General features: G+C 42.7%; 1 protein-coding gene across 2 annotated transcripts in view; it reads left to right on the top strand.

Moving 5' to 3' along the window:
• The window catches only part of PTCHD4 (patched domain containing 4), a 136,166-nt gene extending 110,719 nt beyond the window's left edge, over nucleotides 1–25,447 (top strand). For both annotated transcript variants that reach the window (XM_019480738.2, XM_014601608.3), the window contains exon 3: nucleotides 11,238–25,447. In XM_019480738.2, the coding sequence (XP_019336283.1) occupies nucleotides 11,238–12,871 (1,634 nt within the window). In that variant the 3' untranslated portion in view covers nucleotides 12,872–25,447. The remainder of the gene's footprint in view (nucleotides 1–11,237) is intronic.
• Nucleotides 25,448–26,243: the final 796 nt, after the last annotated feature.

Raw genomic sequence — 26,243 nt, 5'->3', positions numbered from 1 at the left:
TTTTATTAGCCTCTAGGCTAGGTTATAAAATATAGTTACCCTCATTATTAAGTACTATTTACCCTCCTCCAGTCTTCTGATACCTCACCTGTCTGTCATGGGTTGAGGAGGGAGGAAGGGAGGGAAGCACCATTGTTGGGTTTCCTCAGTTTGGCTGGTCTGAGGGAATGAGTCAGGATGCCACCTGTGCTGTTGCAGACAATGTGAATCATCTGAAAACCTCATTGCAGAGGGGATGACCAGAGGCCTGAATCAAGTGACAAAAGCTTGACCAGGTTTATTATCTACAAAGCAGCTCATCACTAACATGCATGGCCAACAAAGGTCATAGCCAGGATACTCATGGTAAGGTACAGGCTTAATTCACACAAGAATGTGCCCCCTAGACATAGTACAAAAAACCAAGGATTCCTGGGCCTTCCTTTATGCACTAATCAAAACAATGTATTGTTTGCAGCATACACATCCTATTTCTCACTAAATACTAAAGAGAGGGTCAAAGATATGGACTACAGCCTGGATCATCCAGCCTGAAGTGCCGCCTATGGCTCTCAGATTGGACCTGTATACCACCCACATGCTGCAGAGGTGGTGTGGGGCTGGTTTGGTATGCTTTGGAGATGGTAAATGGGGCCAGTCCAAGGCGCACACTGTTTGCTGCAGTCAGGGACGGTCCGGGCATGTGCTGCTGGCTGCATTTGGGTCTGGTCTGGGGCTTATGCTGCTGGTAGTGCCACACAGCCACCACACTCTGGGCTGGTCCCAAGCGCATGCTACCACCTGCACTGAGGGCCAGTCCCAGAGGCACAGTGCTGTCTGCACACAGGTCTGATCCAAGGCACGTACTGCCCATAGCACCCATGTTGAACTAGCCCTACACACTGGACCTGGCACTCAGGGCCAGTTGTAGGCCAAGGGACTGGTCCAGCACCATTAATCCAGCCCATCGAGCATAAGCTTGACCCCCCAGTACAGTAGCATCTTCCAGTGATATCAGACACATGCTAGTCCTCACCAAATGATAAAACAGGGTTACACAATGATCTTCATCCTTATACGTTCTGTGTTTAATTGAGTGTCTTGTATTGGTCCTATCAGTCACTCTTTATCCATTGACCATGTGAGTAGTTTATACAGCCTACAGTGTAACTTTCTCAGCACCTTCTAATTTAAGGCATATTTGGGTCAATGCCTCTAGAAAAGCCTTTGTGTGAATTGCATATGCCTGATCAATGGTTGCATTAATCCATCCAGTGAGGTGTACACCATCCTTCCTGAGTTCCCAAAAATAATCACTTATGGTTCAGCAATTGCATTGGCTAACTCCTTTATTACAGTTTTTCAGTCCTTGCCAATATGAACATATCTAACTTACCTTAACATCCTTCAACATGGTCTTTCTCTGTTTTGGCCTGAATTTATATCCTGCCATTCAAATTGATTGTGTTAAATACCCGGTCACAATTAACCTATTTTCTGTGAATACTGAAGGAAAATAGGTATTGAATACTGCAACCTTCTCCCTCACTCCAGTTACTTGCTGTTCCATTAAATAACAAGTCTATGCTTTCCTTTGTCTGCCTCTCACTTCTAAAGTAGTTGCAGCTGCTGCTAGCCCAGCTGAAGCAAGACTTTTTCAGTCTGTTCAAATCGTGTTAGAAGTAGGCAGACCTGGCAGTCCTGCCTTAGCATGAGGACCCAGGGAACCCCTGAGGCTATTCAGGGAAATTAATATACCTGTCAATTTCATCTCTGCTATTAATGGTGAAACTGACAGGAACGTCAATTTCACTGAGCAGCTATGAGTGTGCAGGGAGCTTCTGGTTTGCTGGAAATTTAGAACAAAAAATTGATTTGGGGTCTGATTTAGAAAACATTAAAACAGAAAAAGCCCCCAGAGGATCAGAAATGGCCAATTCTAGAGAGGAAAGTAGAACTGATCTCAGAAAAAGACATTACTTTATCTCCCTGCTGTTGCAGGGCTCTGTTGTCAGTAAGGTGCTGACCAGTTCAACTCTATCAGGAAAGCATTCAGGTCAAAGAAACTGTCACTTATAAGTGTATGATTATCTGTTTTGGTCAAGCTACATCTGGGTCAGGGCCTAGCAGAAGAACTGCATCCACAGATGAGCTCTTGATATTCTGTGTGAGGTAGGGACTGAGCAGGAAGAAGGGGAATGATGGCTCAAGTTACGTGCGTAAGATATTTTTATTGAGAACCAAGCCTCCTCGCTTTTCTTTATGAATTCAGAACCCCCCGCCCCCATTTTCATAAAAACCTTCAATCAATCATGTAAAATAAAAGATGGTTATATTTTTAATAGTGGGAGCAGAATGGACCTGTTTTTTGGGGGGAAGAAATAAAGAATGATTGGAAAAACCTGGCGCTGCATTAATGATGTATGGAAAATAGTTTGGGTAAGGTTCTGGGGGGCTGCTTTAGGCTGCTGATGGAAAAAAAGACCATTTCATCTCAGTTTCACACAAAGGCACATTCTGAGTCATTACAAAGCAACAGTTTCAACTCCAAAATAAAAGAATTTCACTCTACTCTGCGCTTGGATCCTGCCTGCGTATTTGCCTCCTGGCTGTGCTTTATGACCTGATGAGAAGTAGAGCTTGGTTTAGCCAGCTTGTAAAGCAGAGCTGCTGCTCCAGTTCAGCAGTGAGAAAGCAGCATCTGGGAGACTGCATATGCGGCACGCTACTAACATTAGGCTTAGGCATAACAGTCAATATCCTGTTCAAATGCTGCTTTGGCATTCTTTTTCTTTGCAGATTAAATGGGAAAACACTGGTTTGCTTAAAACTAGAAAGCCCGCAGATAAGCCTTTTCAACCACCTGAAATGCCTATGGGGAGTGTGATCAGGCTTGTCTCATGGGTAGTGTGTAATGCTAATTCCTGGATTGCACTGGTAATTCCACTGCTGCTACATAGTGCGATTAGTCCACCTGTCACCATGTTCTGTAACAGACTCTCCAAAGGGCACAATTCGACATCTCTTCAAAAGAGGATATTTGGAAAGGCAAGTTTTATAAAATAATAATAATAATAGTACTTCATGCTTATGCAGGGGGTCGGACTCGATGATCTATTGAGGTCCCTTCCGACCCTAACATCTATGGACCCTAACATCTATGAACCTATGAACCTACTTATCATTGCTCATCCTCAAACACTTCTGCAAAGTTCAACAAATTCTTACATGTTTGAGGCATAGTAAAACCTGGGTTCTTCGTGCAGTTAGATTCCTTGGGTGAGGATGTGGGTTTGTGAGGACACTGGAAGGTATATGTAGCCACAGCAAACAACTGTGGAGGACCCCTCCGAGGTGCTTCAGCTGTTTGCTGTGACTATTTCAAAGGGTACCATTTCTGCCATGAGCTACATGGGACCACTGATGCATTTCAGGTGAATGGAGTGCTGCCATTTATGTTCTTATCCTCTGTATTATTATTGCCAGAAGGCAGCGTGTCTATACATTCATTTTAGTTACATTATAGCATTGGTTGATTAATACACATGAATTCTTCCAACTGTTAATGCATAAATGTGTGTTTCAGGACTTGAACATTGCTTCTTAGTCATGTTTCTTAGGGATGAACTGCATCCACAGATGGGATCTTGAGGTGGGGACTGGGCAGGAAGAAGGGGAAGGATGGCTTATGTTACGTGTGTAAGATATTTTTTATTGTGAACCAAGCTTCCTCACATTTCTTTGGGAATTCAGAGGACACCCACCTCCACCCCCATTTTCATAAAATCCTTCAGTCAAGCATGTAAAATTAAAAAATGGGTAAAAATTGAACACACCTCCCCATAAACTTACAACTACTGTCTACACTAAAATTTACAATCAGGGGAGGTTAAAAATAGCCAGAAATTCAAGCATAGACAGATTTATCTTTTTTTGGCTGGGAGGGACAGACAAGGACAGGATGGAGGGATTTTTGGCAATTTTGACTTTGGACTCCAATTCAGAACAGGAGGCTGGAGAACTGAGAAGCCATCAGATTGTGAGCCAGACCTCTCTGAGCCATGGTTATCAATGTTTTTAAAAGACTGGAAGCACTCCTTCCATCACATTTCTAAATTTAGCAGCACCTCATTTAAAAAATGAACTTCAAGTGTATTTTGACGACAGAAAAAGAATAGACCAAGTCTTTTGTGACAAAGAACTCAGAAAGACCATGACAGGTCAGACTCTTTGGATTCCTATTTGAAATCTCTGGGCGCATCCCGACATGTGCGGATGTTTGGTTCTCCGGGGACAACTAGCAGCAGCGCACCTTATGCTACAACTACTTGTCCCTGGGGAACAACCGTGCTTTGACAGGCTGCAAATGAGGGGTGGTAGGGGAAGCTGGGGCCAGCAGTGTGCTGACCCAGTAGCCTTACTTGGGGCTCTGGGGGCCTCCTGGGGCTGTAGCTACAGCGATCCTGCCAAGCAGAGTCTGGCCGGCAGCCTCATTGTAGCTCTGGGTGGTCCAGCTCTGCTTTTCAGCAATGTGTGCTGCCCAAGTGTGTGCTACCCCACTTTTTTCCCTTGGGTTTTTTTTTTTTTACCTCTGGTCAAAAAAACCCAGGGGAAAAAAATAAAAGCAGAGCAGCGCACACATGGGCAGTGCACCCTTGCAGCATGGAGAACACCGGGCTGTGCGGCATGTGGTGCTGCAAACCTGTTTCTCTTGTGAAATGTGTGTAGTGGCTTACACTTCCAACAGTGTTAATATTGCAAAGCACCCCATTGCTCCCCTAAAAAGCTCTTGCTCCACCTGTCACACCAGTCAAGAAAAACTGGCCTAGAAAATCCAGGACTCTGGTTCACCATTGGATGCTGAAGAGCCATGAACCTGGAAGCTCACCAGGTATGCTCCTGAGGAAGCAGGAGCACCCTCTGGCAAAAAGCCTGGCAGGGACATTTCCATTAGAAACCTACAATTGCTTATGCAGTTCTCCACCTGGAGAGGGCAATGGAGGAGATACTAGGTTACTGGTGGACACTAGTTAGTTACTCAAAGTATTTCTAAAATACACCCAGAGACTGTGATGGAGGATAAGAATCTGAATGTAACAAGTTGAGTGTTGCAAAGGGTTTGTCTTCAAAAGCTCCACGCTGCTCTTGAAACTGCTGCCAAAAACTAAGCCCCGCTAATTTGCTTCCACTCCACATGTGTCACTATAAAAAGCCAGCGTCCACTCTTGTGAGGTGTTGCAAGGTTGTTATCTGGGTAAAGCTGAGCAAGCAGCTACACATTTGGCAAAGCATCAGCATTGTTAATGATAGTGGGGAGAACAACGGACAGATAGGAAGGATGCGTGATAAGAAGAGATGGTGATAAGAAAGGCATGCAGGTATGGGTGTGCTTATCACATAAGGTTTTAGGAAAATGCCCAATAGCAAGAAATCAATTACATAAGTAGCCAGTAGTAGTAAGAGCAGTAGTGAAAATAATGAATATTCAGGAAACAAAAGTAATAAAACAGTTTGGGAACAAAGGGTCATTGAACTAAAAGGACTAAAGGGATACGGGACAACTGAACTACTGGAACATGCCCAAATGTCTCAGCGAGACCCTGAACTTTATGATCAACAGGAGAGGGAGCAAGACCTTCTTGCAAGATAACTAGTGTATTTCTTAGCCTATGAGTGTGGGCTGTCTGCTGAAAAAACCTACATTACTGGAGCAGAAACTCCTGTCTCTCATTCTCTCTCTCAACACTCTGATTCCCCAGTCCAAGGATTTGGGGTAAAACATGCTTCAGACGTGTCAATACTGTGGAAAAGATGTTCTGGGGGATCCTCCCACCACTATGCCCACAATCTCTGAAGGCAGTTGTGGTACCGCTGAAATGTTCCCATCTCTGCAGTTCCCACTTTGAAGTTTAAGAAGCTGAAGCCGGTAGGCAGAGCTAAGTTTTCAGTGGCACCTTTGAGAGCAGCAAGGAACCAGTAAAACTATAGCCACTAAAAAGTGCTTGGGGAGAAAAAAAGACTAGCATTCATTCATCAAACAAAAAATAAAAATGAAATAGCATAGACAGTGAGACAGAAATACACAAGGGATGCTCCAGATAAACAGAGACGTGCTGGAAAACATTCCTTTGCTAATGGCCAAGAACAAGAAGGAAGAGACAGAGAAAGGGAAGCTGCTGGCTCGGCAGAAGAGAGGGAAATAAATACAGAGGGGACTTGATTCTGTCTGCACTCACAAACCCTGCTGCTCTGTTCCTGTAAGGGAGTGGTAGATGTATACTAGTAAGAGCAGGATTTGGCTTTTAGCCCACAGGGAAGTCTAGAGCAGGGGAGATGGTAATTTTTCAATCTGAACTGGATCCTTAATCAATCAGGAGGCAGCAGAGTAAGCCCAGGGAAGGATGTGGCATTTTGATAGTTCAAAAACAGAAAAATAGGGGGTGTGTTCAGTGCAAAAAGTTCTCAGCAATAAAGCACACTGTGCACAAAGGGCCAATTTATGACCTACTATACAAGGGAGATATAAGAGAGAAGAAGGTTTTTCTAATCCCCAGTACCAGTGCTATGCAGAAAGCCATTGCAATCTGGGTGCCTATGTTGCCTGAGTGCAGAGGGGGCTACTGACATGGTCAGCAGCCATGTTCGGATCAAACTGAGGGACAGGTTTGTGGCAAAAGCCTGCTTCTTCCTTGCGCTTTGACCTGGCTCACCTTGAGCTCATCAAGGCACCCAAGGTGACTTGAGACTGAAGATCACAGCAGAGCCACATTTGCACCATGAAGATTTGGTAGCCAGAATACTTCTACAACTCTCAAGATTTACGTACCTCTGGGGGTACCAAATTACTGTGTACACCAATAAAACAAGTCGTGTACATAGAACGTGGCAGTTTTATGTTATAATTCTCACTTCCCCAAGAGTCTGCTTTTGGCAGCACAAGTAGCTATGAATAAGAACCATTTCAACCAAAAGACAAACTCAATGGACATTTTGCACACAGTGGGCATGTCTACACGAGACATTTACTGTAGAGTAGACTAATTAGCTCCGCAGTAAACATTGCACACCTACACATGTGCTCCTGTTAGGCTGGAGTAAACTAATTAACTCTGCAGCAGGGTAGGACTTGGAAATACAAGTCCTAACCTGCTGCAGAGTTTTTTTCATGTGCAGCAGTGCACATGCAGACACTACCGTGGCTAGGTGGGGCACAAGGGTGCTTCAGTGCGGGGGTTGCCTGCTGGGTAGCTCTGCATTGGAGCACACTCATGCCCCAGCCAGCCCCTCTGCAGCATGATGAGTGGGGAGGGAGCAGGCCCACGCTGGCTTGCTGAACCCCTAGGGCTCTAACCTGGCTCATGGTGCTGCAGTCTTGGGCACCCATTCAAACGGCACTCACAGGAGCTTTGCATTAACTGCATGTGGAGACATGCCCAGTATTACTCACCTTGTTATTTGCAGGTCTGCTGTCATCCTATACCTGATACCTTTGATTCCTGCCTTTCTATATATAATTCCTTCACTATGCACAGTGAAAATCTAGATGGAGATGAAGATATGGAAGTCTTAACAATCTAATTCTACATGTCTCCAATTGCCACTTTTCTTTCTATCTAAAGGTGTGTCTACTTCCGAGGTACAGGCTCTTTTTTGAGATTGATTCAAAGCCTAATGTATCAATGGGAGGTTTTAAATTGACATCAGTGGACCTTAAATCAGGGCCTTGAGAACTCAGATATAAAAGCTGACATAGTTTTGAATAGTGGGGGCCAACCTTTTTGGCAAGCATACCGCAAATTAGTTCCACACCCTCCCCAAGTACTACTTCAATCCCTTTCCTTTACCCAGTCTGCTGCTTAGCTTTCTGCTTCCTGCCCTATGCCTCCTGCCTGATCTGTTGCTCTTCCTTCTGCTCTCTGACCTCTCTGCCACTGTGCTACCTCTCACATCTCCCATCTGCTGCATGCCACACATATGCTGCTGCATGCCACCTGTGCCACCTATGCTGTGGGTTGGCCACCCTGGTTTACAACATGCCATCTCAAACTAGGCATTGACCTTCTGGGGAAATCATATATATCAAGGTTACACATTCCTATGTGGCTTGTTGTAAAAGTGGTTCAAAATATTTGTGTGCGCAAAAAAGAATCAGGGTAAGGAGAAAGTTGAGAGCCAAGGATTTAACTGCTAATAGACGCCTGAGCTGGCTAAATTTTTTTGAAAATCAAAACTTTTTTCCTAACTAAAAGTTGTTTTTTCACCCAAAATGAACATTTTCTTTGACTAGTGATATGCAATAGCGTTATGCTGTTGTGTGATCATCTGCATGAGATCAAAACATGACTCACTGTTTCAGGCTTTCTGTGGGCTCAAGGGCCCCTGGCAGACCTGCAAGTAAAGGTGGGATGGGTTCTGATGTGAGATCCCCACAATTGCTCTTCTGGCCATGCCACACCTGCATGACACGAGTTGTGATGGTGGGCTCTAGCATCAAGTCCCATCATGCCTTGTTGCTGGTGCAAGAAGCACCGATCATGATCATAATCCCGTGTTCCCCTGAAACCAGCAAGTAGCAAGCTCCCACAGCTAGGACTCCCATCATGACAGGGCTGGGAGCTGGCAACTAATCCAGGCTCCCAGCCATAGGGCTCACCGTATGTATGCTTCCATGGCTGGGAACCCTGTCAGCTGATCTGAGCTCCCAACCACAGGACCACATGGTATGCCCTAGGCCTGGGAGCCATCAGCTGACATGGTTTCCAGCTGCACCCTCACAGCTGGAGGCCCCAGCCAGCCACGAGTTCAATTAATGGCGTAATAGGAACCAACCAAAAAGTTATTACACATGTTTTGTGTAATAATGTTGTGCCTTACTCCTTGTTTTATTACACCATTATTTGCATTAATGTGTGGCTGGGTAACAACCTCAGATGTGATTAACTGGTTGATCATGTCTTAATTGTAAAGTGTGCCGAGGCCATGGAGACAATTCAGCCCAGATCCTATTCTATTCATTTTATTATGGGTTCTTATACTGCCCTCATGACTGAAGCATCTAAGTGCCTTTCAGTAATGCATTAAGCAACACGACTGAAGTCTGTCATATGTGGTTTGTTCTTTCTTTCTTCCACTCCCTGGAGAAAGAGTTGTGCATAAAGTGAAGCGTTGTGTTTTGGAAAGGCTTTGGGCTCAGTTTTGCTGTTAGTTGTGTACCTGTTACTGTGAAAGGAGGTAAGTTGAAGAAGTGCACCTTGCCCCTCTAGTGGAAGATGCTGAGGTTGGTCCTCAGAGCAGGTGGGAAATTTTTGCCACAGTCTCAGTCTGGTACATTTAGCTTGTGCCTGTAAGGTTTTTATTCACCACCAGCATTGCTATGGATTTAAGGCTGTTCAAAATTTTCTGCCATATCACATTTTCAACAGAAAACTTATTCTTTGATTTTAAACTGCTTTTTTTTTTTTTTACAGAAAATGTTTCTGATTTCCTTAAAAAAAGAAAAAAAATCAGAGCACTGAATGCCCTCAAACTTATATAAATATTTTATATAGCTTATACATTTTATATTACATATTTTGTGTGTGTGTGTGCTGGCATCACCTCCACCCAATAGCTCATGCATCCCACTCCCCCCCCACCTCTGTCCTGTTTGGGGTGGACCCTGTATTGCCCAACCTGGACAAAGCCCAGGGATGCCCATGCCACCATGAGCGGTAGGGTGAGCATGCCTGCATCTGCTGGCGGACTGCAGCTGACTACTTCCTGGTACATGACAGGGCAGCAGGGAAAGACATGTGCCTCACAGCCAATCAGGAATGGTGTAGTCCCTTGGCTGCATATGGCACCCGTCGGCAGGTTCTGGCATGCTGGGTGGCATGTGGGAGCGTCCTTCACTGCCTGGCTTCAGCCAGTGCAGGCAGCCTGCCTCCCCCCACCGAAGGGTGAACACGAGTCCGTTTGCTCCCCATCCAATCTACACAGCTTCAAGAAACCCATATAGATTGGGTTGATTCTGCCTTGGGCTTCTTAATGTCTGTACCTAGCCTAAGAGATTGAGATGAAGAGGTTTAGCCAAGGAGAAAATGTAAGTTTTCATGGCAACTAATAAGGATGGATGTTCAAATGTTGTACTTTTTATCATTATGTCAACTTCCATATAGCATAAAGGCTCAAGCATTATACTCTAAAAGGCCCTCTTTCACACGAGACTCTGAAACTGTTACACAAATGAATTTGTGAACTTGTATATTCTTGGCAACGTTAATATTTCTTCTCCTCGTGTAGCACTAAGGGCCAGATTGTCCCATCCTGACTCACACTGTGTGCATCTACATGAGATGTTTATGGTGGGGTTGCTTAATTAGCTCTGCTCAGCAGTAAAGTCTCAGTGCATACATGTGCAGGCTTATTAGGCCGCAGTAAACTAATAAATGCCACCATAGGTTAGTACTTGTAAACAGAAGTACTATCCTACGGCAGCATTATTTAGTGTGCTGCCATGCAAGTGTAGATGCTGATGGGGCTGCCTGGGGCACAAGGGTGCTTCAGTGTGGGAGCTGCCTATCAGCTAGCCCCACACTGGAGTATGCTTGTGCCCCAGCCAGCCCCTCCACAGCATGTTGAGCTGGGATGGAGCAGCCCATAGCAGGCGGGCTGGCCTCCAGGGCCCCCTGCCAGCAAGGGCTGCTCCAACCTGGCTCAATGTACTGTGGTCCCGGGCATGTGTGTAAACACTGTACCTGGGAAGCAATAAATTCTGGTACACGCTGTGCTGGAGTTTATTGTGTCACACTAATATCACATGTGACATGCCCACTGTGTACTTCCTTATCCTTCAAGCAGCCCCATTTGTTTACACCTACTGAGGACTCCTACATTAGTAAGGGTGGCAAAATTTTTCCTCAAGGTTATAGTTGGATATGGCAGTTAGGAATCTCAAAGTCAGTTCAAACTCATGCACTTACAAGTTAGACTCCTAAACCTGTATTTGAATAGCTCATTTTGACCAAATTCAGCACCCTTTCAAGTCAATTGTGGTCTCTGCAAAGGTCAATGGATCTGCTTACACACCAGTTCTGAGTATCGGGCAGCTTGCTCAGATACCCAAATCTGAAAACATTGCATTCAATTAACTATTAAAACATAAAACCCCAATAAAACAAAAGATGTTCAGTAAAACATTGGAGACAAAAGTTAAAATTAACATTGCAGCATGAAAAGTAGGACCCCCTGTTTATACCTGTTTCTTGTTGTTATTTTAGGTCATGGAACCAAAGGCGTGTTTGAGCTACTTTCAGGATGGCGCAGAACCAGAGAGAATCTGCCCTTTAAGGATAGGGTAGCAGATGCCTACTCAGATGTCATGGTCTCCTATACAATGACAAGCTCCTTGTACTTCATAGCCTTTGGAATGGGTGCCAGCCCCTTCACCAATATTGAGGCTGTGAAAATTTTCTGCCAGAACATGTGTGTCTCCATCCTATTGAACTACTTCTATATTTTCTCCTTCTTTGGCTCCTGCCTAGTTTTTGCTGGACAGCTGGAGCAGAACCGCTACCACAGCATCTTCTGCTGTAAAATCCCTTCAGCAGAATACCTGGACCGGAAACCCGTGTGGTTCCAAACCATGATGAGTGATGGCCATCAGCATACTTCTCATCATGAAACCAACCCGTACCAGCATCACTTCATCCAGCACTTCCTACGAGAACATTACAATGAGTGGATTACTAACATCTATGTCAAGCCATTTGTAGTGATACTGTACCTCATTTATGCCTCTTTCTCCTTTATGGGGTGCTTGCAGATCAGCGATGGGGCCAATATTATCAACCTCCTTGCCAGTGATTCTCCAAGCGTCTCTTATGCCCTCATCCAGCAAAAGTATTTTAGCAACTACAGCCCAGTAATAGGATTCTACATCTATGAGCCTCTTGAATACTGGAATGGCACTGTACAAGAAGACTTAAAAACACTGAGCCATGGGTTCAATACAGTGTCCTGGATGGAACAGTACTATCAATACCTGAGAGTTAGCAACATCAGCGCCACTAACAAAAGTGACTTTATCAGCATCCTCCAGAGCTCCTTTTTAAAAAAACCAGAATTCCAGCACTTCAAAAATGACATCATTTTCTCCAAGACTGGAGATGAGAACAATATCATTGCTTCTCGCATGTACCTGGTGGCCAGGACTAGTGAAAACACACAAAGAGAGGTGGTGGAATTGTTGGAGAAGTTAAGACCGCTCTCTCTAATCCAGAGCATCAAGTTCATTGTGTTCAATCCTACTTTTGTTTTCATGGACCACTATGGTTTATCAGTAACTATGCCTGTCCTGATTTCTGGCTTTGGCATCCTGCTGATGTTAATACTGACCTTTTTCCTGGTTATTCATCCTCTGGGAAACTTCTGGTTAATTCTCAGCGTCACCTCAATAGAGCTGGGTGTCCTAGGTTTGATGACTTTATGGAATGTAGACATGGATTGCATTTCTATACTGTGCCTTATCTACACTTTGAATTTCGCCATAGATCACTGTGCACCCCTGCTTTATACATTTGTATTAGCAACCGAGCACACCCGAACTCAGTGTATAAAAAACTCCCTCCAAGAGCATGGGACAGCCATTTTGCAAAATATTACTTCTTTTCTTATTGGGTTGGTCCCCCTTCTCTTTGTGCCTTCGAACTTGACCTTCACACTGTTCAAATGCTTGCTGCTCACTGGCAGTTGCACACTTCTGCACTGTTTTGTTATTCTCCCCGTCTTTCTAACCTTTTTCCCACCCTCCAAAAAGCACCACAAGAAAAAGAAACGGGCTAAAAGGAAGGAGCGGGAAGAAATCGAATGCATAGAAATTCAGGAGAATCCTGATCATGTAACCGCAGTCTGAAAGGCTTAGAAAAAATAATATATTATCTTTTTAAAAAAGTGTTGCACAGAGATGCAGGGAAAATAGAGCAAAGATCTCAGCTGCTTGCGCTGGCCAGGTGTAACAAGAAAAAGGAAGATCACGGAGGGGTGTTCATGACACGTCAAGGTGCAAACTCTTTTTTTTTAACAAAAATAACAAAAGTGGAAATAATTTTAAAAGTTTTCTTTGAATCCTCAACCTCTACTAAGCAAGAATTTATTGGTTATTAAGCATCCTTGAATCTCCAACTCTAGTTCAAATTGATTAAGCTGGCCCATGTAGGACTGCAAGTTGGGGATGAGGGGAAAGAGCTACCAAGAATAAAATAATGTAAGCTCCAAGAGTTTGATAACGTTGCTAAGAAAAAAAAGCAACAAGCATTTCCAATGAGAAAAGAAAAAAGGGAAAGTAAAAAAAAAAAAATCTAGATTTTTTTTCCAGATTTCTTTTCCTGAACAAGGTGGTTGAAGTTATACCTATGCATTTGGGAAGTAGATATTTAAACCAGTCCAAGCCAAAGTACTTCCCAACACAAACATACTATGTATATCTCTGTACCACAATTAAAATGTTATCATTAGTTGAGATGGTAAATCTATGCTGCTATGTGACACAGGTACTGGATATATGGGAAAGGAAATGATTGTAGGCCAATTGGAAACACAAAACTTGGTTTCTTTAAAACTGAATTGGACCTTTTTCCCGATATGGTGATTGTGAACCTTATAACTGATGATTACCATAAATATATTTTGACGTCTGTGAATTCTGGAACTCCCCTTGAATTAATATATCTTGTTAAATTAACCCAGGCCATTATTACTGCAATAGTAACTGCAGGTAATGCAGAGTTATACTCTAGATTCCGACGTTCTCAGTGTTAACAGTGAATACCGAATATCAATTGAGCAGGCGTTTTAAAAATAATGATGGAATTACATATTACCAACATAGCAATGTGACCGTGCTGCAGATGAACCAGTTCTGGAACACACACAGTATATGCATTACCTATTTGGTTCAAGGTGCAGAGGTACCTATTTGCTGGTACATATAACAAACTACCAAATGTGGGGTTTGCACCTCTTTTATCCAAAAAAGGTCAGTAGAATCTACCTTTTGCCATCTGCGAAAAAGAATATTTTAAAGTTTGCGTGGAGTTAAACATGCCCCAAACTGTAAGGAGCCAGATCGGTCCTTGGGGGGGAATGTTTATCATTGCTAAATATTTGGGTGTTACTGTCTGCACCATAAAGCTTTGTTATGGCTGTTGAAATTTAATAGAAGCATGCAGTAAATCTGCAATTACTGCATGACACTAGAACTATGCTGTAAAGTATTATGAAATAACATTCCCAGCTTTGTAAACTATACAGCTTAGAAACGCAACAGAAGGAATGAAAAGAGACCTAGCCAGTTTTTACATTAAGAACTTGGGGCTACATTCTGCCCTCGGTTTTGCCACGTACATCTCTCATTTCAAACAGTTCTTTAAAAGGGCTTGCTTTATAAACTCTTGAATACAGTCTCACCTCACATCAATGAACAATGTCTTCCTGAATATATGGTATCCGTGGGGGGAACTATATGCAGATATCGTAGTGGGAAATGTTTGTTATGTCTACTTCGTACAGCTCGTGGGTTCCTTTTAAAAGATGTTAGCATTGTTTATGTCCAGAACCGTGATATCCTTGCATATATTTGTATTTGTGGCTGACTAATGCTAGATCTTAGCTTCTGATCTGAGAGACTGTTACTGATGGGTGTGTGCCCGCATATTCTACTCGAATACTCTCTGCAAGCAGCTCACTTTTGGTTCCATTATGTCTCTTTTCCCTCTTGCACTGATTTGTGGTGGTTGGGAGCCAGGGATTTTCACTTACCCTGTAAAAGCCTTCTGCTTCCTCGTTCTAGAGTTCATTGATGATCTCCTTTGCTAGGCAATGCAATTTCCCCCTTCTCACTCTGTTCTTCGATGGTTACCTCTACCATTTGATAACTGTGGGCTCAACCTTTGGATTTTATATGTAGGTGAAACACCTGTGAAATCAATCAGAGTTTTTGCTTGAAACAGGACTTTGGGAATGGTGAGCCCTTATAGGAAAAATAGAGATGGACCAAAACTGCAAGGTTTGAATCTAGATCCCAAGTTAAGGAACTTCTAGATCCAGGTTTTGGTTGGCCCAAATTATACAGGGGCAAAAACTGATATCTGAATAAAAATGTACTAGTATTCAGGGCTGGAAATGTTCCGATTTAGGGTCCTGATTTGGACCCATGTGTAATTGCAAGGCATTATTGACTTTGGTTTGAATCGTTAAGATGTTGTGTAGTTGCCACCCCTTTCAGAAAATGTACCAATGAACGGCAGCCTCCTCTTATATTTCTCTAGGCACAGTTATGAAGCATGGGGACATTTCTAGATGTTCCCTCCCCCAGAAAACTGTGTGTTGTTCCCTTTGAAAGCTGCTAATGTTCATCTTTGCCACCAAGAGCGATGTCTTAATGATCCCTTCCTATTTACATAGGCATTGATTGTATTGCAGTGAGTAATGTTTTCCTTTGTCATAATGTTTCTAGGTATCATATGGAAAGGAAAAGAAAACACTGGGAATTTGTCTCCCAGACATTTAAGCTCAGTGACTCTGGTGTAACTAAAATCCATTTTTGGCTTTTAATGCGTTCTTGTTTTCATGCAGAACTGTCCCCTTAAGGATTCGTACTGCTACCCCATAAGGGAGAATGATGAGCTAAAATATGAAAAGACCCTATGGTCTTAGCATCATAGAAAAATAGGGCTAGAAGGGACCTTATGACTTCATTTACTCCTACCCCCTACACAAGGCAGGATCCTTCCTGTCTAAACCAAATCACTCATGGGTTCTGCCAGTGCAGCAGAAAAAAACCCATAAAGACTCTTATGAATGTCATTTTATTACTCTTGCTTATCAGTAGTTTTCCAGAACAGCTGGAAAGGCCATTGTGACTTTCTTTCCTGAACAGAACCTGGTATCTGGGGACTCATGAAAGATTTAAGCATCAATCTAGGAGAGATTTTCTATTGCAGAATTCAGTTTAGGTTGAAATAATTTGCAATTAATTTTTTTACTTACATGTCTCGGTTTGCTTTAATCATATAAATATGGTCAGCCAACATCTGCCTTTATCTGCCTGCATGTGGCTCCCATTCAACTCAGCCAGAGCTTCATGTGCACATATGAGGACAAGATATAGCCCAGTCAGAGCAATGAGATACTCTCTGATGTGTTGCACTATGGATCCTCATCTCATACTTGTTCTTCCAATTACCAAGAGTCTCCTTGGACATGGAATATAATACTTTTTTTTAAGGGATCACCAACTTTTAAGCTATACCTATAAGCCAGCAAAAACTCTGTCTCTTTTCCTACTACATTTGATTTCATTCTCTCAAAACATGTGGGCTCAGGACATTGCTGGTTTAACTCTAACCAAGTCAGTAGAGTTACAACTAGGGATACACCTGGCATTGCATGCTTATCATATAGTGAGAAGTGAAATAATGAAAAATAAACTTCTTACACTGTTGATATGTTTGTCAAACAATATATATGCATATATATATAGATATAGATATAGCCATTATTGCATGCTGCAGTTCAAGAGGTTGTGATGAAGACATTTTTCTCCCCTCATTTTGTAATAAGCCATTGCACTTTCCTATACTGGCTAATTTAAATCTCTTTTCTTTTTTGTTAGAAGTAGGGTATGACCTCCAAGGTCCATAATTAGCTGTTCCTAAATTATTACTTACTAAAGTAACATATTTTTCTAAGGTCAAAATAGATACAAATGCATGGCACTTTGCATGCATAAGTGTATTAATACTGCACTAATTGTAGAGATGCTATTTTCAGGGTTATTGTTCTTAGCTTTTTATTCCAAACTGTTTATCTTTAGGAAATTACCTGCCAACATTAACCTTTATTTGGGTTTATATACACATCTTAATTTTCAAATTTTCTCCAGTGGGGAAAATATAGGAATATATATTCTAATAAATAGTTATATCATTTGATCTGCTCTTTTTTCAAAAGACTCTCAGGGCTATGTTCTTAGTTTAGTTACAGTGGCTAAACCAGTGCGACCGAGGCATAATTCCATTTAATTCAGCAGTTATGTCACATTTAACTATGATGAGTGTGGCCCGTTGTCTTTCAGGAAGAACCACACAAAACTTGTTTGATTAATGTCCTAATCATTCTAAATGATGCAGTGTGGTACCATTCTGGGTTGTTGGGTTTTCTCTTTGCTTGTTTTAGGTAACACCCATCCCAAATGAAGTAAAAGGCTCAGTGCCCATTGCTCCATTTGCTGTGCCAGGGTTACTAGGACTAAGCAAGGTTAAGAGACTAAGGGTTACTAGGACTAAGGGTTACTAGGACTAAGGGTAACTAGGACTAAGCAAAGTTACTAGGACTAAGCAGTGAGAAGAGAAAAGCGCTGCAATGCTGGAGAAAGTCAAGACCCCACAAAGAGACGGTGCAATATATTCTTCATACACGTATCCTCAAATGAAATGCATGGAAAGAAAATTACGGCTCTGATGAAGACTGAGTAATTGAAAGGAAATTCACTGAGAATGGTGAAGTGGGCCCTATGTGAAGCATGTCCTATGAAATATGACCTAGATCCTGCAGTGTCTTCATATAACAGGATTAAGGACAATCTAGTGTACACATCTTGATCCACACCACCTAAATAAAATGGTTTGGGCAGAAATGCTAAGCAGAAGTTGGGGGAATAGATACACCTCCTACTACACTCCCTGTTCATCCAAATCCCAAACACCCCCATGGACAAAGGGATATTGGAGGGCTAAGAAACACAGCCTCTTTCACCCCTTGGGGCCTCTGTGTGGCCTTGCTTTCCTGGGCAGCAGGAGCACGCTCTGATGTTCCTGCTCCATATTGAGCCTCCTACTCTCTTGCCAAGCCGAGCGAAAACTGCTCTCTCTGTGAAGATGGGTGCTAATGGGTTGCTGGAAGGCGCGTGCCACGCTGAGAAGACAGAGTGTACGTGTAGTAGTACTTGTATGCAGTAAATCCCCACGATGAGCAACAAAATCAGAAAGTAATGTAGGTGCTGAGTGTCTGTCTCCCACTGAGGTTACCTAAAGCTCAGCATGCTTGGCATTTTTCAGGAAGCTGGCAGCACCTCATGCAGTTGGGCCTTCAGGGTTTTTAAAGTGTATTCTTTGATATATCCTTTGCCTCCTGCAACAGGGCCCATATACAAGCTGAACATCACTACTGTAAATAGGGCTGCTTGCACCTCCCTCCAGAGACCACTGGTTTTGAAGCATCAGTCAGTCAGATGAGAGTTCTGGTAAAGCACTGGAAAGGTGTCCCCACCAGGAAAGGCTAAGCATGCCATTCTTCTAGCGCTCCTTTGCTTTCCCACAATAAGAAGCTAAGGCTTGAGACCCAAATCGAAACTCCCCACATAAGCAACTTGTTCTGCCAATGGACGGCAGAGCCTGATGGTTTCCAGTTCCAGTGTAGAGATCCACTGATGAGACCAAAGCTCAGCAGGGTGTTCAGTAATCACAAATCAGCGTTGTCTTTGTTGTCCCCTTCATGGTAGTCAGATCCCCTGGCTGGCCTACATAAGGCCATCGAGCATAAGACGTGCCATTTACTGGGTCAGACCATAAGTCCATCTTACCCAGTGTCCTGTGTCACAGGGGCAGAGGGCAGATGCTGAAAGGGAGTGTGAACTGGCTCTGACCAGGGTTTTATCCTCTGTTCCTCTCTCACTTGCAATCTCCAGCATTTAAGATCTAGGAAGTTCTGATTCAGAGGCTGTCTCCCTAATGCCCGTGCTCACTAGTTACTGATGGCCCTTTCCTCCAAGAATTTGTCCAATCCTTTTTTGGATCCAGCTAAAATGTCAGCTTCCACAACATATGGTGGCAACAAATTGCACCCTTTCATTACATGCTGCATGAAAAATAATTTCCTTTTGTTAGTTTTAAATGTGCTGCCTAGCAGTTTCATTTTGTGACTTCTCGTTCTTGTCTTGTGAGAGAGATTAAATAATAAATCCCTATTTGCTCTCACTTTACCCTTTAGTATTTTGTAAACCCTTATCATGTTCCTCCTGAAGCTTCTCTTTTCTTAATTGATTAGGCCAAGCCTCTTTAGTCTCTCCTCATATAGAATCAACTTCATACCACGGATCATCCTTACTGCTCTTCTCTGCATCTTCTCTAGTGATTTCTATATCCTTTTTGAAGATTTGGGCACAATGTCCAAGGTGTGTTCATTATGGATTTATAACGGGGCATAACAATATTCTCTTTCTACAGCATTCACATGTTCTCCCTGCCTTCTTACTGATGAAGTAGAAATTCCTCCTGGTCTATCCCTGGGGCTGTGTTCCCTTTGCATCTCAGCTTCTTTTGTACTTTTAATGCCTGTCATTTTCCCCATCCCTAAGCAACTCTTCAGTTCAGTTTTAAAAATGCTTGCAACTAAATTCTCCTATGCGCCGCCCCACTGAAACAAAATGGGGCTTCATAGATGGCTGTGAGGGCAGAATTTGATCCAAAGAACCTTGCCCATATCTGTTCCAAGAGGCTACAAAATTCTCTCCAAAAGAAAAAGGAGCGCGTTTTAAAAAAGCACAAGAAAATGTAAGGCGAACCAGAACTTCCATCCTTTCTATAAAAAACATTTTTTAAAATCTCTAATATAGTAAGTCTTTAGTTCTTCTCCAGCCCATACATTTTCTTCATAGAAAAGGAGGGTTAGAAGGGACCTCAGGAGGTCACATTTCTCCAACCCCTGCTCAAAGCAGGACCAGCCCCAACTAGATCATTCCAGCCAAGGCTTTGCTGAGCCTCAAAAACCTCTAAGGATGGAGACTGCCACCTCTGTGGGTAACCTGTTCCAATGTTTCACCACTCTCCTAGTCAGAAAGTTTTTCCTAATATCCAACCTAAACTTCCCTTGCTTCAACTGAAGAAAATTGCTCCTTGTTCTGTCACCTGCCACCACTGACAACGGTCTAGCTCCGTCCTCTTTCGACCCCCTTCAGGTAGTTGAAGGCTGCTGTTAAATCTCCCCCCCCCAGTCTTCCCTTTTGCAGACTAAATAAACCCAGTTCCCTCTGTCTCTCCTCAGAAGTCATGTGCCCCAGCCCCCAAAACCATTTTTATTGCCTTCCACTGGAGTCTCTTCAACTTGTTCACATCCTTTCTGTAGTGGGGGGCCTAAAACTGAACACAGTACTCAAGATATGGTCTCACCAGTGCTGAATAGAGGGGAATAATTACTTCCCTTGATCTGCTGGCAATGCTCCTACTAATGCAGCCAAGTATGCTGTTAGCCTTTTTGGCAACAAGGGTACGCTCTTGACTCAGATCCACCTTACTGTACACTGTAGCCCCCAGGTCCTTTTCTGCAGAGCTGCTGATTAGCTAGTTGGTCCCAAGCCCATAGTAGTACACAGGATTCTTCCATCCTCAGTGAAGAACTTTGCACGTGTCCTTGTTGAATCTCATGAGATTTCTTTTGGCCCAATCCTCCAATTTATCTCCTTGAGATAATAGATATTTGATCTATTTGAGCCCAATGATCCAGCCAGTTTTCTATTGACCTTACAGTCCATTCATCCAACCTATATATCCTTAGCTTTCTTGCAAGAATGTTGTGGGAAATGGTATCAAAAGCCTTGCTAAAGTCAATGTGTGTCATGTCCATTGCTCTCCCTGCATCCACAGAGCCAGTCATCTCATCACAGAAGACAATCAGGTTGGTCAGGCATGACTTGCCCTTGGTGAATCCATGCTGCTACTGCTCCTGATCACTTTCTTCTCCTCCAAGTGCTTAGAAATGGATTTCTTGAGGACCTGCTCCATGATTTTTCCTGGGACTAAGGTGAATCTGACTGGTCTGTAGTTCCCTGGATCCTCTGTTCCATTTCTTGAAGATAGGCACTATATTTGCCCTTTTTCCAATCACCTGGGACCTCTTCACTACAAATTTTCAAAGATAATGGTCAGCAGCTCTGCAATCACATCAGCCAACTCCCTCAGCACCCTCAGATGCATTACATCCAGCCCCATCAACTTGTACATGTCCAGCTTTTCTATATAGTCCCTAACCTGTTCTTTCACGGCTGTTGATTGCTCACCTTCTTCGCAAACTGTGCTGCCAGATGTGACCTTGCCTGTGAAGACTGAGGTAAAAAAAGGCATTGAGTACTTCAGCCTTTTCCTCATCATCTGTCACTAGGTTGCCTCCCCCATTCAGAAAGAGACCTACACTTCCCCTGATCTTCCTCTTGTTGCTGACATACTTGTAGAAACCCTTCTTGTTACCCTTCATGTGTCTTGCTAGCTGCAACTCCAGTTGCACTTTGGCTCTCCTGATTTCAACCCTCCATGCCCAAGTAATATTCTTATCCTCTTCCCAAGTCATCTGTCAAAGCTTCCACTTCTTTTAAACATCCAAGTGTCTGTCCTAAGCTCATTTTTACAGCTGCCTTGCACCCTCTGGAAACAGTGGTTTATAGTGCAGACACTGACATGCCTTTACTACAGAAGGAAAAACGGCATCTCAATAATATTCTATTAAATGATCAGTGCTCCGTGATACACCACCATATACCCCAAAGTGCTGCGTATCGGTAATTTATAAAGATGTCCCCATTATTTGCAACATCCGTCAGTAATAGCTAATGTACAACACGGTGTGCGTGTGTATACATGTGCCCAAACATACAGTTGTTACTGCACAGTTATTTTGTACTTACTTTAGCAAATAGTAAATGACTGAGCAGTAACTGCGGATTCTGCACAGTCCCAGGGCTACACAGGTCATTTCTGACATTACTGCACAGTAGCAACAAGCTACTGCATATTAGCAGTGGCATCAAGGTTTGTGCTTGCTGACTCTATGTCACTGTAATGATGATGTTGCCATAACTCATTGGTACAATCACATAGCACCTTGTGTAGATGTGCCCTGTTGTGTATCATAAGATGCCCTTGCTGGTATATACTAACGCACTGGAAAGATCTGTCTGGCTCTTGGATGGTAACCTGCATAGCAGTTTGTTCTTTAGAGAGGTAGGCATTGAAGCAATACTGGACTGAGGCTTGGGAAAACTGGGTTCCAGACCTAGCTCTGTCATTATCCAGCTGGGTAGGGTAGATTGTTTCATCACTCTTTGCCTAAGTCTTCTCCATCTGTAAAATAGGAGAGATATTGACCTCCTTTTTAAAGTCCTCTCAGATTGACTGATGAAAAACCCAGTTTTTGACATTATAAAAGTCAACTGAGAAATGCTACATAAGAGCACTTGTGGGAAATTTATTAGAAATGCGTGTAGAAAATAGAGATTTCCAATGCCAGAGGAACCTCAGACCAAAAGAAAAGGATGCAACGTTTGGTGGCACCATAACAGACCAGTAGATTGATTTTATGATCCATCTTCCATAAGCAGTGGATTTTCTCACTTGAAAAACAGTAGCTACCCATTAAATGAGAAATTATCCTTGGGCAATTAAAATGTCTATTTGGGCCAAATATTCTGCAGGTGGAGACTGTCACTAGCCCATTGACCTCACCAGGACAGATTTTGGGTGAACATAGGGTCAAATGTGTAAAAAGTCTTTAGAAAGGGGTTGAAATGCTCAGATCAAAATACCAAATATGCCAAAAGTTGGGAATCTGTGATTTTTCTTTCATCCCACTGGAAAGAAAGGATGCAGTTTCATAGTTTAGATCTGCATCCAGATCTGGTTCCCAGTGTAATTTAGCAGAGTGTTATCACCATTTTGCTGCATAGTTGTAATATTTTTTGTGTGCGAGCATCTCAGCAACAGGTTATCTACCTAGGAAGGAATAACTAGTAAGAGTATTAATACTTGCAAAAGACTTTATTCTCCTTTACCTACCTCAACAAGTCATTTATAAAGGAATAGAATGGTACTAAGCAATATAGAGAAACTTGAGTTAAACAAGCCCCAGGGCATAGATGCATACTTGTCATTTAATGATGAGCAAGAAGCATAATATAGGGTTATTTGGAGGCAACCTCTTAAGGTAGAATGATGCCCATTGGAAGGGATCTCCGAGGGGATGTCTATACAGGCCCTGTGGAAACCCCAAGATGGCTTCTGGAAACAAAACCTACTTACTCCATCCCACTCCACATGCTGAAAAAACATTGTGCGAGCGCTGTTAGAGAGGTTCCTCACATCCATGAGACAGAGATCCTGAGAGGGGTCTGGGCAGGTGCTGAAAAGACACAAGGATATTTTTCAGCCGGTGGTATGAATGAAGGAAGAGCAAGTGGGCAGGTCTTGTCTCTTCACCTGGCTTAGGATCACTGCAAAGGGGGTAGACACACCTCACCTACATCCATAGAGATCTACCCAGCTCTTGTTCAAGTCAAGTTCTTACAGGCCTCACTGTGTTTCTTTTTTATTCCCATTATTTATTTATTTCTCTCTACCTCCTTTTCTTTTGGGAGGGTCCAGATCCAGCAATGCACTGAAGCATGTGATTCAGGTTCATCAAATATTTAAGTCTCCCGGGCTTCAAATGAGTAGCGTAGCAATGGGGCTGGGCCTCCGAGCCACAGAGGCGGCAGCAACTTCTCGTTGCCAATGCCTCTGTGATTGCAATCACGTTGAAGCCAGCGGCACCCTCATTTTTCACTCCCTCTCCCAAATCAGCACCCAGGGCATTTGCCCTAGTTGTCCCACCCTAGTTATGGTACTACTTCAAATAGGTGTATTCCTAAGTGCATTTCTACAAATGCTTGGGTTTAAATATGCTTTGCTGAAATGCAAGTTTTTGTTTTCTTTGAAAAACCCATTTGTTTGCCGTTTTCTACCACATCTGACATTTCTATCATTTTCCCAACACATAGAAAAGCCAAGGAGGTGCAGTTTTCAGGGAGGTAGATGGATTTATATAGAGCCAAATCTCAAGGTGACCCCTCACCCGGATGTAGGTAGAGTGCCCTTTGGGTGCCCTGTAAGACCAGAACTGGGAAGCCTTTGAGCCAATGGCAGCTTCCCCTTTGATCCCTGAGGATTTTAAAAACAACGTATTTTCTAGGTTAAATTTCCCTAATGTGGGACATCTCAGGGGCTTCTCAGTGATCAGAACATTGCTGTCATCTGGTGCTTGTGGGAGGACAAAACCTCTCTCAAGTATCTGTCCTGGGAAAGCATCAAGATACTTGAGAGCGAATTTAGCACCCTAAACGATTAATCTCATTAAAGATAGATTTAGTTATAGCAGAAAGAATTAAGCTTTCACTTTTAAAAAAGGCAGCTCGGAAGAGATGCTGGATGCCCTTCTCATGAGGGCTGTGCGAAGAATTGTTCAACAAAAGCTAAATCCAGCTTTGCTAAGATAACAACCGTTTTTGTGCCCAGCATAAAATTAGCATGGGCATAATCTTGAGCTATTTTTAAAAGGAAATCAAACATGAGCAGTAAAGGAAAAAAATATGAAAGGAAAGGGACAACAAACAGGGACTGCTGTACTTTGCTCAGTCGGTTAAGCTGCATCTGAGCCATTTTGTGAACAAGATTTACACTCACAAGAAAAAGTACCAGGCCCCCAATCCTGTAAAAAATGGACCAAATTTTATGTACTGTGAGAAGCTCTCTTAAATTCAGTAAAACTGTTCTGTGTTCTGAAGTTAATTAGGTGTGCCAGTTTTGGCAGGACTGGAGATAGACAGGCCACCTCTCATTACTAAGTGGCAAAATGTCCTTACATCAGACATTTCTCCAATTTACTTAAAAAATTAAGAATGGATTCTAGTTCTCATTTTTTAAAGGACACCCACCATAATTTTGCTAGTGCATTAAAACCAGATAGTACAGAAGCTGTCTGCATACCAGCTAACTAAGTGCTTGTTACTGCTCTTTCACTGACAATTTTGCACAAACAGGTTTCAGGTCATAGGAAATAACCTGTTTGAATGTTTGCTGTGGATCATCACTGTGGGATGATGGTTCTGCTCCCTCCTTGGATGCCTGAAAGCTTTCAAACACCAGAACAGTCATAACTGAGTGTGATCGCAAGAAGAAGTTGTACAATTGTTTGAACAATTCTGAGCAAATACAGCAGGATACAGTGAACACTGGTTTTTCATCGTTCAGTTACTCCTGTCCATCAATTTGCAACACAAATGATGGCATTTTTCTTTATTTTTAGCATAGACTGTCCATTCAATGTCCCTTTAAGCTTTAAGATTTTGTTCAATCTCACTTCATATGAATTTGACATTAGGTGTGGTTAATGAATGCAATTCCTCAGGTTCTAGGCAATTTTACCATGCTACAAATAAACACCTCTAATCAAATTTGTCCTTTTTTTTCCCATAACACTCCCTTATTCCTGAAATCTGTTTTGTTTTTTTTTTTCTAAGATGATATCATAAGAATATTGTGCTATGGTGTTACTGAACCTGAAATTCTATACCAAATATACTATGTCTTTGAAACACTGAATTTTTCAATAAAATATATATTACTTAATATTAGAATTCTCCCTTTATTCAATAGAAAAAACGTCCAAAATTAATATACATTCTGGGACTATTTTTTCAATAGGTTTCCTGACCATATCGAATTTTGCGCCATAATTTAGTTGACTTTACATTTCAGTAAGGAAAATGTCTTTGAAGGCAAATGTAGATCTAAGACAGGGACAGGCAATGATTTTGGGTAGAGGGCCACTTACTGAGTTTTGGCAAGCCATCGAGGGCCACATGACAGGCAGAAGAGGCAGATATATATTCATTTTATATATTTTTAGGGGCCCTGTGGGCTGGATAGAATCGCTTGGAGGGCCGCATCCGGCCCACGGGCCGCATTTTGCCCACCCCTGATCTAAGATCTCAGGCAGCGCAGAAAGCTGCAACTACTTCCTTTCCAGCCTGTCTAGTGAACGGCACATGTCATGGAAGAGGGAAGGTAAAATATAGAAGCTTGTTCGCAGCAATCAACAGCTGTCATGTGGTTCCTAGAAGACTATATCACAGTAGGCAATATCGAACAGCAGTGAAGTTAAGCTAGATGCAACAATATATGTTTATCATTACTGAAGAAAGATGATTTGTTCATTGCTATTCTAGAATCTCTCTCATGTATTTTCACCTCCCCTCCAAAAACTAGTGGCTTCTGCTTCCTCGAGTTCTTTCTTTCTTTTGCAAAGCTGTCTTTCCTGCTGTTGATATTGATGATCTATTCACTTGTGGAAATGCTGGACCTAAAAACATCCTTAAGCAAACAACATCAAGTACAGCACAACTCATTCCAACCAAATGTACCTTT

Source organism: Alligator mississippiensis, chromosome 1 (assembly GCF_030867095.1).
Source record: "Alligator mississippiensis isolate rAllMis1 chromosome 1, rAllMis1, whole genome shotgun sequence".
In the NCBI taxonomy this organism is placed as follows: domain Eukaryota; kingdom Metazoa; phylum Chordata; order Crocodylia; family Alligatoridae; genus Alligator; species Alligator mississippiensis.
Note: the sequence above shows the minus strand (reverse complement) of the source record. Positions and strands in the feature narration are given on the sequence as shown.